The sequence below is a fragment of the Salminus brasiliensis genome, chromosome 1 (assembly GCF_030463535.1).
Source record: "Salminus brasiliensis chromosome 1, fSalBra1.hap2, whole genome shotgun sequence".
In the NCBI taxonomy this organism is placed as follows: Eukaryota; Metazoa; Chordata; class Actinopteri; order Characiformes; family Bryconidae; genus Salminus; species Salminus brasiliensis.
In genome coordinates, this window is record NC_132878.1 from 48,757,165 (window position 1) to 48,771,208 (window position 14,044).

Sequence of the window (14,044 nt, forward strand, 5' to 3'; positions counted from 1 at the left end):
GTTGGGGACTGTCTCTCAAAAGATGAACTTGACTGCTGTCTGTGTCGCTTCTGGAGGCATGGGACACTTTTTATTCATTCAGTTTAGGCATGTTTTGGAGTTGAAAGGCTGCAACCAGTCCCATTTTATCCAGAGTGCTACGAAGAGTAGGAAGGCTTTTACACTCCATATTATCATTTGATTTTGTCTTAGTGAAATATACATGATGTTTTTTTTTTTTTTTGTTTTTTTTAAATAATGTAAAATTCTAGTTTGGCCCATTAAATGGGCAGACTGCTGACCCATTTGGCTTCTGAAAGAGAACTGAAAGAGGATTCATGAACAGTGCGCCTGCTAGTTTTACTGTATATGTATTACTGGAATGTGCAAAAACAATAATGCAAACAAATATGGTGATTTTGGACCAGTGCCCAGTGTGTTTATTTGCTCAGAAAAACATGAGTTAGTGTGACAGAATAAAAAGAGCATTAATACAATAAGAAGTAAATGTATGTTTCTCTTTTTTTATTTTTAATATTTTCTAAGCTCTCCTTCAGGAAGTGCAATATTAGTTGTAGTTATGATACATAAGACCTGGGTGTGTTTTAACTAGGGCTAACACAGTTAGCACCCAGGCAAATTGTTGTACATTTATTAGAATAAAAATATTGTAAAAAAAAAATACAAATAATAATAATAATAAATATATTTCTGAGGTACAATAAATACATTAACCCGGTAATATATGTCCAATCAAAAAACCTGTCTGATGTCAGTATGTTATTACAGCTATTTTCTGCAGATACTGGTATGAGTCTACAAATTGAACTAATATACATGCAAAACTTCTTGTTTACTCCATCTCTGTCTGAGGAGTTATCTCCACTAGGGTAGACTGCCCCCCCCCCCCCTTCCCCTTATCGTGTCTCAATAAGGAACTGCTCCTCACAGCATCACCAGCCAGGAATTGGTATTCATGAACTTCTGCTGGTGTGTCCAATTTACCACTGATGTCACCCTCCATGGCAATGCCACGGTAACCTTATCAGCTGACTGTGTCTGATTTGTCGACTTTCTTCTGACATGTCTGGGGGGGGGGGGGATTCTTCGATTACTTCAGTTTAGTCCTTAGTTGCTTTTTTTGTTTGTTTTACTTCAGTGGATTATGCAGAAGTCTTCGAGTCTGAACCGTGAAATCAGGATCTTTTATGGTTGTTGATGGGACTGATTGGCTGCATGATGTCATGCCTACCAGTGATTGCAAAATTTGTAGACCTCTGGGATACTTGCTTTAAAATTTACAGGCCGTTATTATTGGTTGAGGCCTATATTTTTAATGTATGGATTTATTTTAGCTGTGATTTTGTGTTGAGTCGTAAACAACAAGCAACAAGATCCCTGTGCTCACTAAATTGTTAGAGAATTGATCCGCTCGTTTTAACCAAATTAGCGGTCGTAATGTCCGGTGTTGTCGGCAGCCCAAAATGTACATCTATTTGTCGCCCAGTGTTTTTGCAGTTTCTTTTGGGGAGCTACTTTAATAAGTTTCACAATCTAGCTCTTGTAAAAATTGTGTAATCAGTTACATTGCACATTTATTATCCCTCAGTGTTGCAAGAGAGCAAATATCCAAAGTAGCAGCCACACTGTAATGATTGAATGTCTGTGTGCTTGCAGATCATGCATATTCAGCATGATGATCAGCATAATCTTCTGATTTATTCGGCATATTCATCTCTGGTACAATCAAATATTTTAATCTTACCTCCAGTAGCACAGCACTTTGTCATTCTGTATTAAATCTATTTTTCAAAGGCCTAACAATCGGGACCGCCAGCAAGAGGGCTGCAGAGGCTGCAAATGTGCTGGCAGCAGGCCTAAGCCTATAGCTCTCGTAAATGTTGATTAGGTTTAGTAGTTACACAACATAAACCAGTATGGGAATGATTCAGTGTGTTCTGCTGATACCATCAATGTAAAATTGCATAAGATTCATCATCTTTTCTTTTCATGTAAAAGGCCTCTGTTGGTATTTGGCTACCAGTGGGGGTGTGTGTTAATTCGGGAATAGTCTCAAAGGGAACTAGAGAGGCTAGGCATCAATGTATATTGACTTTTGGGATGGCGACTCAATTTGTCTGTTTTGAAAAGGACGTTTCATCAAATGTCTTTTCTTTGTGGATAGATTGAGCTGTAGGATGTTCTATAGAGATCAGAAAAGATCCATCAGGTGTCTAGTTTTTATACATTTAAATGCTTACCTAATTTCGAACGTCCCAGCTAGAAATGACCTTGGGTTCAGGCTTTGTGACTGTTTCATCATTGTTTTTGAACACTTACTGTATTATGACCATCCTGCCTCTGTTTGCTTTTAATATTGAGATGTATGTGGGCTCTGTTCTGCAGTTTGCTGAGTCAAGGTCCTCCCCTCTTCTCAAAACAAGGATTTCTGGAGGAAAGCTTTGCTGAAGTGGCAGGGTCTGTTTTTGTGGCGTAATGAGGACAGTTTTAGAGCCAAATTTGCTCACGTTGGTAAGAACTTGCAGCAGAAGACTTTCCAGGGCTGATAAGTAAATAGTCAATGAATACTGGACACCGGCAGTATTTGGCTCGAACCCTAATCTGCCACTCCTGATTGCAAGTAAAGAAGTTTGTCAAGGACCTCTGAATGTTGAGGGCAGGTGTGCTGGATCTGAACTCTCCAGGGTGGTGAATCTCCAGGGTCAGAATGAGGCGCACCCCTACATTACGTTTTATGTAGCTTTACTGTAGAGACCCGGGGCTCTTTTGGATGAATAAAGTCATCATTTAAAGTGCACTTCTAGCTTTCACAATGGTGAAATACCAGAATATACTTTTTCCATTTAGAAATAAAACACTTTTGTGGGCTTACTGTTCAGTCTAGGTATCAAAAAGGACCCCAAAAGGGCTTGGACTACAAAAATGAACATACACTTAAATATTGTTATAAAAGATACTTTACTTATTACTTATTAAACTTGAGTTTTTGTACTTACTTTACATTTCGGTAAAGAACGAATACTGCTTAAGCTGTTTTTGAACCACATTTAAACTTAGAAAGTTAGAAAGTAAGAGTTGTTTTAACTTTTCTGTTGTAACTATTTTTTCGATGTTTTTCTATTTAAACATCCAACCAAATTAATTAATATTAGTGTAAAGTGAACCTGACTAATTTATCTTGCAAGGACTGGGGCTGGCCATCACAGGCATTACATGCCACTGAAAAAGAAAAGATGCTCAAGTATGTTTAGATATATTTAACTTACACTTTTACACCCCTTTAGCTGACCATCATGTATGACATGCTCATTTTAATAAGGCTTGTTCTTGTCTTTCAGCCAGTGCTTGAACTGTGAATAGACCAGTGATGAGCTCGGTGTCTCCGTCATCTGAGCGTTAGATAAAGAAGGTCCAACTGTCTCCCTCTGTGCGTCTGCTTCTTAATTAAAGTGCAGGGATTGGTGTCGGTGGACAATCCTGTTAGATTAGCCCTTATCTGCTTGGCGGCTGATTCCTGGATCTCATCACATCATTGGATGATTTTAGCTGGGGGGAAAAAAAAGTGCACTCTGCTGACCTATTCAGCCTTCCACCTATTCTGGAATGCCTGGTCATGCGTAGAAAGCATCATGCAGTTAGAAAGCATTGCTGTTCTCTTTGCTATACAAATGGTAGGTGTCGCTGGGTAATAAATGATATCGCAGCTAATAGTCTGCTGTGAAGAACTGCTAGGTGTCAGTCTGAATCAAACTGTGAATATTTCACATTCTTGCTGTTATACAGCGAATCAGTCTTTTGTCTTGGACAGCAGCAAGGCCACACAGTAATTAAGTTGTGGCACATTTTATCAGAACTGGTCAAGGTGAAACGACGCTGTGTGCTAGTGGTTTCAGCAAGTGTTAAAGCAGTAATAATGATTCATTGAAAAGGTTCACTGTTCATTTTCTCTGAGCAATTTGTGAGTTTTGACCAATGAAACTAGTCTGTAAATAGAGTAGACCCACACCATTCAGCCAGAACAATAAAACTACAGACAGGTGAAGTGAAGAACATTTTTGCATTAGAGAAGCGCTCGTGATCGGTTTGGATATGCTAGGCAGCAAGTGAGCAGTCCATTCTTAAAGTTGAGGTGGTAAAAGCAGACAAAATGGCCAAGCATAAGGATCTAAGCATCGGCGTGATGGCGTGTGGAGTGTGCAGGTGTACAGTGGTCAATACCTACCAAAGGTGATCCAAGGAAGAACAACCGGTGAACCCGGGACGGGGTCGTGGGAGCCCCAGGCTCATTATTGAGAGCTGGGAGTGAATGCAATCCCAATGGCTGCACAACATAACCCAATATTGTTGGCACCCGTGTACCTGTGCTATAAGCTCTCAGATTCTTATTATTATTGATTGACTCTTTGAGTCCTGGACGGTGGTTATTGTTGATGAAAGCCTAGTATGGATTAGGTTTGTGTTCGACAGTAATAAGTATTGAATAGGAAAAAAAAATAATACAATGCTTCCCATTTTCAACTCTCTGATCTTTCCTCTTTTTTTCCCTCTCTATTGTTCTTTTGCAGTGAGCAGAGCATCTGTCAGGCACGGGCTGCCGTCATGGTGTACGATGACGCCAACAAGAAATGGGTCCCGGCCGGTGGTTCCACGGGTTTCAGCAGAGTCCACATCTATCACCACACCGGCAACAACGCCTTCCGGGTGGTGGGCCGTAAAATTCAGGACCACCAGGTAAGCAAGGGGGACTTTTTTTTTCTTTCTTTTTTTTCTTTTTTCTTTTATTTTTTACTTTGATGGAAAGCCGTCTATTTTAAGTCGTTGGCCCTCGGACGAGTCAAAGCGGTTCTGTCACCTTCACAGACTCCCGTCTGTGTCAGGAGATTAGCAAATGAATTTTACACCTACTTGAGAGGTCCTCTAACTATTTTTGCCGCTACAGGACAGATAGCTCTGCCATGCTGCAATGCTCATGTGTCATTTCTGAACGTATTGCTGCAAAGGTCAAAGGGCAGTGAAAAATGTTTTTTTTTTTTTTTGTGGTATGTTCAGATAGTCTACACTTCTCCCTGCTGTAGACTATGTCATTTAAATTAGGGAACAAAAATTAATTGTGTACAGTTCCCTGGAACTGGCGGAGACCTTGGAGAAGTCTGGCTTTGTTTAACTGTTAGCTGTAGGGTGTTTCCATGGATCTGACTTTGGCATAGGTCAGATGTGTTACCAGCATAGCTTATGTTTTTTTTTATTTTTTTTTTTATATATATATATATATAGTCAACTGCTGCCTTCCAGTTCAATGCTGTCATCAACGGTATAAAAACAGTGTTGACATTTCCATGACTTGATTCTTTGATTACTCTGCAACCTGTCACACCTGTTGCATTCTTTGTTATTCGAAGTGTTCTTTGATGCCGACATCTGTCAGGTTAATGACGACCTGTACTATTATTGCGGTGCCTAGATCTTGTTTGTTGTCACTTTAAGCATGGGTTCTAGGTCTGAACATCTGAGATGACCCCAGCATAAACCTTGTCTAACTCGTAACCCCAGCTCTAAAGGTTTTGACTGCAGGAATTTCTATTCCTGCAGCATGTTCTTTGATGCTATCTGCATGTTACTTGGTGAAGATGGAAAACATTTGCCTGAAGAGATTTGCTCTGCCACAGAGCTGTGGTCTCTCCTCAGGAACCCTCCATTAAAAGATGTTTAAATAAGCCATGATGGAGAGCTGGGCGATATGGAAAAAAAAAAATAATAATAATGTCACGATATTTAAAAACATATTTTGTAATATTTTGTCATGTAGATAAAATGCACTAACAATGTAAAGTTTTTATGCACTTTATTGCACTTTATTGAATTAGATAAGACTGATTACACTGTTTGTAAAGAAACATGCTGTTAATTAGTTCTCTTTAAGCACTGGCGATATTCACATTACACTCATAAAAGCATATTGTGTACCACGATAACAAAATTTATCACCATACCATAGAATATTGTCATTGCCTAGCTCTACCATGATGGCAAATTCCGTTTTGATCTTCTAGATCCTCTCTGTTATGGGCCTGGTCAGGAAAGCCTATAGCAAATAGTGGTGGTGTTTTGCACCTCCCAATGTTGTGAAGCAATGAGCAGAACAGACGAACAGTTGAGTGAAGTTAACAGTTGATTAGGGACTGAGGTGTTGTGTAACTATTGTTGCCCCCTGACCTCCTAAATGTAGCTCTGTGTAGGACAGTGTTGATTAATAAGGATTAATCAATCCTTGGCAGAATTGGTGGAGTTCAACTAAATTCCTGGCCCAAACCCTACTTTTAAGCACAGTTCACAGTTAAGCCTTTGGAATGGCTTTCCCAAAGCATTAAATAAGCCTGCTTTATCAATTTAACAGCCACCTTTAATGTGTGTTAGGGGTCTTTATCGAGTTGGAGTTTTACCCATCTAGCTAATAGTTCGAGATTGTGCTGATTGTTGTGCTTACTCCATCCAGCCCCAGAGCTTGATGCTACAACCAACAGTTGGTACGGAGTTCTTGGGGTGGAGTGCCTCACTTTTAAAACTCTAAACACATCTCTGGTCATTGTGTCCAAACACCTATACAAGTTTGAGTTTTTTTTTGCCGTGGATGAATATTGGTGTTCCAACAGCTTCCAGTTTAACTCAGGCCTGTGTCTTAGTAGACCTTAGCAGATCATCTGAACCAATCTCCTCTCAGCTCAGGGTAAAAGTTGGGGTCTTCACCCAGACATTTGCAGAGTGGCTACACCTCCCTACAAGATGATCTTGGAGAGTGCAGTTGTTTAGAAATTATTCAAAGAGATGTTCCTGACTATCGTCCTTCTCAGATCTGCCCTGAGCTTCTTGGGCTTTCCTATTGTACTGTGTTGTTGGTCAGTCCAGTGAGTGCTGCCCAGCAAACCCTATTTATGTGGTCACAGAGAAGCTACCAGATTGTGTCAGCCATCATTTCACGTTTCTGTACGACTGGATTAATAATGGAAATGGGTGAATTTATCGTTTGATTATAACCCCCCGTTTATTTACGAACACCCAGAACAGGAATATTCATAAAAATCATCGAAGGACCAATGTTGCTTTGACTTTCCATGTCCACGAGTATGTAATCTGTACTTACTTCCCGAATTATTTATGTAGATTTCACTCGAGAATGCCAGAGTTGCATCCAGTCATCGTAACATTGTGATATAATGTAAAAGGCAAGACATTTTTGGTATGACTGTCACAACCCATTAGAATTGGGTCCTTCCTTAGATTCACCTTAATTATGTTGGTCCCAATGATCCTGATTAAGTTTAAGGCCAGAGCTGAGTTCTTGTCACACCCATACATTTGTATAGTTTCAGTTACGTTCAAGTAGGTAGTTTTTATCTACACTATTTTTTTGTTGTTTTGTGTGTTTATTTATTCATTAGCTATGCATGCTCTTCAAACGCCATTTTTAGCATACTATAATGATCCGAGTGAGACACTTAAAAGGCCAGTTTTACCAAGCTTAGCTTGTGTTGTCATCTTTACAGGAACTGTATATATGTTTGCCTCATTAGTCTTTCTTTCCACAACTGTGAATCCACAGTTGCACTGATTGGTAGCACTTAGGTTAGTGCTCCACTTTTTCTTTTTTTTTTTTTTCCCTTTCCCCATCACTTTCTCTCTGCATGTGTTCATAGACCTCTTTAAGAGCATATTTCCTTACACGTCCAGATTACATTTCACAGAATCATGTGTTGCAGCAGAATTGGAAAGGAAAAAGCTTCAAAGCCTAATGTCTTAGATCTTTTGGCATACATTGGTAGTGTGTAACTTCATTTTCCAGTGTTTAATTGGGTACAGCAGTAGCGCATGAGGCTGTTTTTCTTGAGGTTGGTCTGTCAGTCTACCTGTTTCTGTCTGGTGGCTGTCCAGCAGAGGTCTTTGAGTTACTCATGAAGGAAGATTGGGTTGGTTAGTGTGTGCGCTCTTTGCGCGGTGTCTTGGAGCAGCCTGTGTTGACTGCTGTTTGAGGTGGATTACCAGTTTGTATGTTGATACCTCTTTTCCGTAGTTGCACAGTGCTTTGGTTCCCTCTCATCTCATAAATAAATAAATAAATGAACTAACCCTGGCGTCTATTGAATGTGTCTTCATTCTGTCCCTTTACCTTATTGATGATGTGAACGGTGATCAAGTAGAGAATTTAGAAATTGGCATTCCAACATTTATTGGACATTCAGATAACATTTTAGAATGATCTTTGTTATCTTTAGTATTTATGGGAGGATTCACTGTACAGCTGCAACATACAGTTGCAACATGTTGCAACCTTTAAATATCAATGCTTAAACTAGGTGTCATTAGTGCCTGTTTAGTAAGGGTTAATTAATACACATCAGTGTGTACTGTACATGATCCACATTGCAAGCCCGTAGTGGTGCTAGTGGTTTATTTGGTTTTGCAAGTCCTTGTTGATATTTTTTTGCATATAGATCATTTGTAAGGTTATGTGTTTTATGATTTGGCCTTTTATTATTTAATGATATGAGAGAGATGAGGGAGAGAGATGCTCTGATCGAGTGGTTTACATCACTGGGACGGCTCATGGGAACCGCAAAGACTAGCCTAGTCTAACATTGTTTTTGACCAGATGTGTTGTGCTCTTGGTGTCTTCTCAGTGTGGTTAGCTAGCTACAGAGGTTTGCTGTGTTCACCTTTAGCTTGGCACCTTTATGTAAACCTTGACCCTGCTGATGCTCTGCCCTTTTACGAATGTAAGCCATTTTTTGAGATAGCACTGTCTAAAGTATTAACAACAGCATATTTGCGGTAATGGTGGCCTTTGCGTTTTACGTCTTTGCCAAATTTGACCAGGGCTAAGCACAATTTATATACACCTAATGCACCAGTGAAAATCTAAGTCTAGACTGTTGTGTACCAGTTTTGGGGGTTTGAGATTGATGTATTTTACAGCTCTATTTTGGTCCTAGATTGTCTATTTAATGATGAGCCACCGGTTCAAAGGTTCACAGGTTGTAACATACATGTACCAATTCAACTGTTCCAAGGTAAATACACCATTTCTATAATAGGGCACCCCTTAGACTTGATAAGAGCCGCAAGCCTCCTTCAACATCCAGGTGCAAAAAACATTTAACATGTTTTTAATGAAGATTGTAGTGGAGTTTTTTTGTAATATGACATCGTTACACTTGCTAATCTATCCTAGTCCTTTTACTACTAAAGCCTTAGAAGGCCAACTACATCCAAGAAAATCCCTTTTTTCTTAAGGGAATCCCATTAAGTGACACCAGGTTAAATGGTTTACGGGCTTAATGACACACCGCTGCACTTGACGCGTCTTAATAATTCAGAATTGTCTTACATTACTGTGGCGACAACACTATCCCATGACTCACTGGTTCATTTTAAAAGCTTAGCGCTTTGTTCATCCCTCTTGGTTTACAGAAAGCCTGCACTCCTGATCTAATAATATGCAAATGAAATGCACATTCATCGTGTTACTACGACAGAGAGAAGTGCATAAAAACCCCGGGAAGCCTGCTGACATGTTACTTGATAAGGCATCCTGGACGCAGTTTATTAGCCAAAAAGAGTGAGGTGTTGAAGCGCAGCCAAGCATGCGTGCACAGAAGCACACCCACCACACCAGATGGTGACACATATTTCATGTTTGACACCACGATGGGGGTAGTCAGTTGACTGATAAATGACCTGACATTCATACCTGCCTTGTGTGACTGGGCTAATGCAGAAATGATCTATTTGCAAATATCGCAGGTCATTCACAAAACGAATGGACCTTAGTTTTCCCATTTGAATTCAATAGTCCGATGTTGTGATGGGCAACTTGCTTAAATGAATTCTTAAAGCTGTTGAGGCCTAAACGAAGGGGAATGTGCTCACATTAGGAGAGGTGCTCTGCTTTTGTGATGGCATAGCACGGAGTCCAGGGTCTCATTAATAATATGCCGTAATCACTTGCACTGCTCTTGTCGATAGCTGGGGAAATGGGAACGTCTGGGATAGCAGCCAAGCACTGAACGAGGTTTGTAACGATGTCTCCATGAGACTCCGGGAAAGTTCATAAAGTGGTGTTTGACGTTTCAGCCAGGGCCTGTAGCTCCATCACTGTTGCTACCAAATCTAAAATTTATGAAGTTGTTGCTGTTGTTGTTCTGTTGTATAGTTAAGTTATTCAGAACCAGCTTGTTTTATTGCTGTCTGTACGAATGTGTCCTTGAGGTGGGATACATACAGCAGGATGTGTTGTATCCAGCAGCTTTTAATCTATGGGTCATCCTAAGGGAGCTCTTCAGAGAGGCGTATGAAGGATAAAGGGAGATGTGGTGTGGGAGCGTCACAAACTGCACAGTGCTTTGTTTCTGTCGATGAAATGCAGAGTCATCTTTCATTGCTTGTTCCCATCTGACCCTTCTACTCTTACGGTCACAAAACCTGTACTGACCATGAGAGCTCTTAGAGGCTTTAGAGGATTTTTTTTTTTGGGGGGGGTGCTCTCTCAGTCTGAGGACACTTCAAGTTTGTCTTCTGAAGGTGTTTATATGTAGAAGTAGGAGACTACCTATTTTTTTTTCTGAAACTGATACTTCTAATCATGCACACCCTCAGCTCATCTGTTCCCTGTAGAGATGTACTGCCAGTAGAATAGGACTCTCCACAGCAGATCAGCATGAACCTTCTGACACCTATGGGCTATAGGGACATAAAACCCCTAAAGCATTGAGCTCTGGAATGATGGATTGTGCTACGTCCAATGTATTGTGGAAGAGGTGGGGTTGTAATCATCCAACATCCAGACCTCACGAACACTCTTGTCGTTGAATGTGATGAAATCCTCACAGCAATGCTCCTGGAATCTAGTAAAAAAAAAAACATCCTGGACAGTAGAGACAGTTACTCCAACCAATTCTACCATCTTACAGAAAAAAAAATGAATGGTCACTGACTTGATTCTTTATACAAACAATTAAGGGATCCTTTAAGGTAGAATTGTATCCAGGGTTTGTCCTGACTTTACTAGGCGTTATACCCATTATACCCACTCGTTTTGTCGAGTACTGCTGATGCTCAGCTCTTTGCCAGATTTGACCAGGCCTAAGTAGGCTTTCACTGGTGCATTAGGTGTATACAAAATGAGTCTAGACCGTTATGTAACAGTTTGGGGGCTATACCCATCTACATGATGATTAGCATTGGGCGTGTTGACCCGTTCTATTAGCAGGCCTTTTTTGTTTGTTTGTTTGTTTGTTTTAGGGTGAAATGAATTTGCATTTATTTTAAAGGGTGGCACAGCACCACTTTTCCAACGCTGATATTTAAATCTTAACTGATACTCGTCCAATCGAAAATCAAGCCAGCACTTTTCTTTAAAATATAGTAAACTTTTAAAGTAAGCTATTTTTCATTGAAGCTTTCATTTAAAGTGAGAATCTAAAAAAAAAAAAAGACTGCATTTTATTCATTCTTAATTTCTGCTGCTATTGACCTGAAACTGATACCAGTCAATGCTAACATGATATCTGTAGTTACTAAAGTGATGTGGTCTGCTCATCTGGACTACGTCTCTGTTAAATAGCTGTCAAACTGAACCAGTTTTCCAGTGCAGATACAGGCATACCAACAGAACTTGCTGGATCAGATATGATTCTTTATTTGCAAATGCATACTGGTGTTTGAATCCTATCGATATCAGCATATAATTGGTTAAAGAAACAATATCTGATTGTAAATCTGATTCTGAAAAAGCTTTGAAGAATAGTTCAAGTCTAATGCTGTGTTTCTCGCATTCTTCTCCTGTTATTGGCAGGTGGTGATAAACTGTGCCATTCCCAAGGGGCTGAAATATAACCAGGCCACGCAGACCTTCCACCAGTGGCGCGACGCCCGGCAGGTGTACGGCCTTAACTTCGGCAGCAAGGAGGACGCTAATGTGTTTGCCAGTGCCATGATGCACGCCCTGGAGGTGCTCAACTCTCAGGATGCAGGTGAGGCGAAGGTTCTCAGCTCTGGCAGTAGCTGCAGGATCCATAGCAAGTGTGTTCTTTTTCATAGCGCTCATCCTAAGCAGGCTGAAAGCTTAGTGGAGGCTCGTAAAATATGTAGGAAGGGAAATTACTGAAATCGCCGTGCGGTTCTTAATCCGTGAAGGCCTTCGGAGTTTAGTGCAGTGTAACGGAACAAGGTAGGCATATTTATTATATTGTGATATTTGTTCGTTTATTCTGCTTAGCTGGGAAGTAATTTGTTTACTCTGAAAATAATTTGCAATTGTTGGTGTTCTGCGCTGGTGCGCTCTGCAGAGCAGAATTGCACTTTTGTCTTCGCTCAGTTAGTGAGGTCATGTGTTTAGTTTCAGCCTGGCTCAGCCTGTTGTGCTCAATTAACTGTAATTAGGCTGACTGGGGCTGGTCACTGGGACTTTGGTTGCTGTTTGTGTGCATGTGTGGGCTCCTTGTGCCAGTTTTGTATATGTATAGAGGTGTGTGTGTGTGTGTGTGTGTGTGTGTGTGTGTGTGTGTGTGTGTGTGTGTGTGTGTGTGTGTGTGTGTGTGTGTGTGTGTGTGTGTGTGTGTGTGTGTGTGTGTGTGTGTGTGTGTGGCCTGTTTGCCCAGTTTACAGCTGGGGACCTCTGGAGCCTGTGGTCCTCATGAGGATTACCATTTTAATAAGAGGGAGAGAACCTCATTTTAATTTGTGTAGTATTTCAATCTTGAAAATTTGTAAAAGTCCCTTAATTATGCCTAAATATAGCTGTGTGTGTGTGTTTCTGTTGCTCTCGTCTGTCCTGCCTGAAACAGTGCAGTGGTCACAGCAGGGTGTCGCAGCCATACTGAGCCCACTGTTCTCGGCAGGCCAGCGCAGCTCATTGCTGGACCTGCTGCTCTACCAGGAACAGATGAGGCTTTGTTTTGGTCCAGGGCACTCCCGCTCTGCCAAGATATGCTTAATCAGTGAATCCTGAGCCGTGGCGTATTGCACCGTTGTGTCTCCCACATTAGCAGGCTAACAGCACAATGCTGCTACTTCAGGAAGGCGTGTGTTGAGGCTTCTGAGCTGTGCTTGGCGGCTGCCGTGAGATGATTGTCTCCGTATTGTATATGGAGCTAGTTAGCGCTCACAGCTCAACTACTGTTACCACTATCAACAGGTGTTACAGGGTATCCTGAGGTGTAGAGTAATCAGTGGAACACTAGAACAACGTGGAAGAAAGAGGTTGTAGGTTTTCCTCTTTTTTTGACTGAAATGGAAAACTGTGTGATGGCAGCTCCTTTTCCTAAACACGCTGCCCATGAAAAAAACTGAAGGGCAGTGCAGCCTTAGGAATAATGCTACATCCCATTTCTACTTATTATATACTTAATGTGACTCAATTTTTTCAGGGGTTTAAACCTTTAGACGCTATGCAATCTCATCAGTAACGGCAACACCACTTTACTGAGGGTCTGGATGGTGCATGCTTTTGTGCAGTGGATGCTTCAGTGAGTTAGCATTCTGAAGATTGTCCAGAAATTCCTGTGTAATTTGTGTGTAAGTTCAGGAATTTAAGTAATATGTTAACCTCTACATCTACACATGTTTAGTAATGCATTGATAATTCAGCTGCTTGTATGTTGAGATTGCGCTTGGCTATGGAACTTAATAAGCCTGCTTGGTGCGATGTGTACAGGAGGGTTCTCCAAAGTCCGTCACCAGCAATGCAGCAGTGGGCCAGTGGCAAGTGAATGTTTTACTGCATGTGAGGGGGGGTAAAAACACATGTTCAGTATTGGTGACTGTCAGTCTGTCAAAGAAACGTGAAGGCTTGTGAAATTGTAGCTGGAGAGAGTTCTTAGTACCTCTGCATCCTTTAGTTCCTTGATAGACATTGATTTTTATAGCCTAGATGACAAGTGCAAGACTACTCATTAAGCATGCAGCTGAATGTTGTAAATGAGGTCTGAGTTTATTGTGTGCTAATACTTGTTACTATATTAGTAAATATTAATATTAGTTTTTTTAAGGACTT

At 40.8% G+C, this 14,044-nt stretch overlaps 1 protein-coding gene across 9 annotated transcripts in view; it reads left to right on the plus strand.

Annotated features, from left to right (window-relative positions):
* The window catches only part of enah (ENAH actin regulator), a 95,474-nt gene that overhangs the window by 40,711 nt on the left and 40,719 nt on the right, over window positions 1-14,044 (plus strand). For all 9 annotated transcript variants that reach the window (XM_072680942.1, XM_072680959.1, XM_072680934.1 and 6 more), the window contains exons 2-3: window positions 4,566-4,731; window positions 11,846-12,023. In XM_072680942.1, the coding sequence (XP_072537043.1) occupies window positions 4,566-4,731; window positions 11,846-12,023 (344 nt within the window). The remainder of the gene's footprint in view (window positions 1-4,565; window positions 4,732-11,845; window positions 12,024-14,044) is intronic.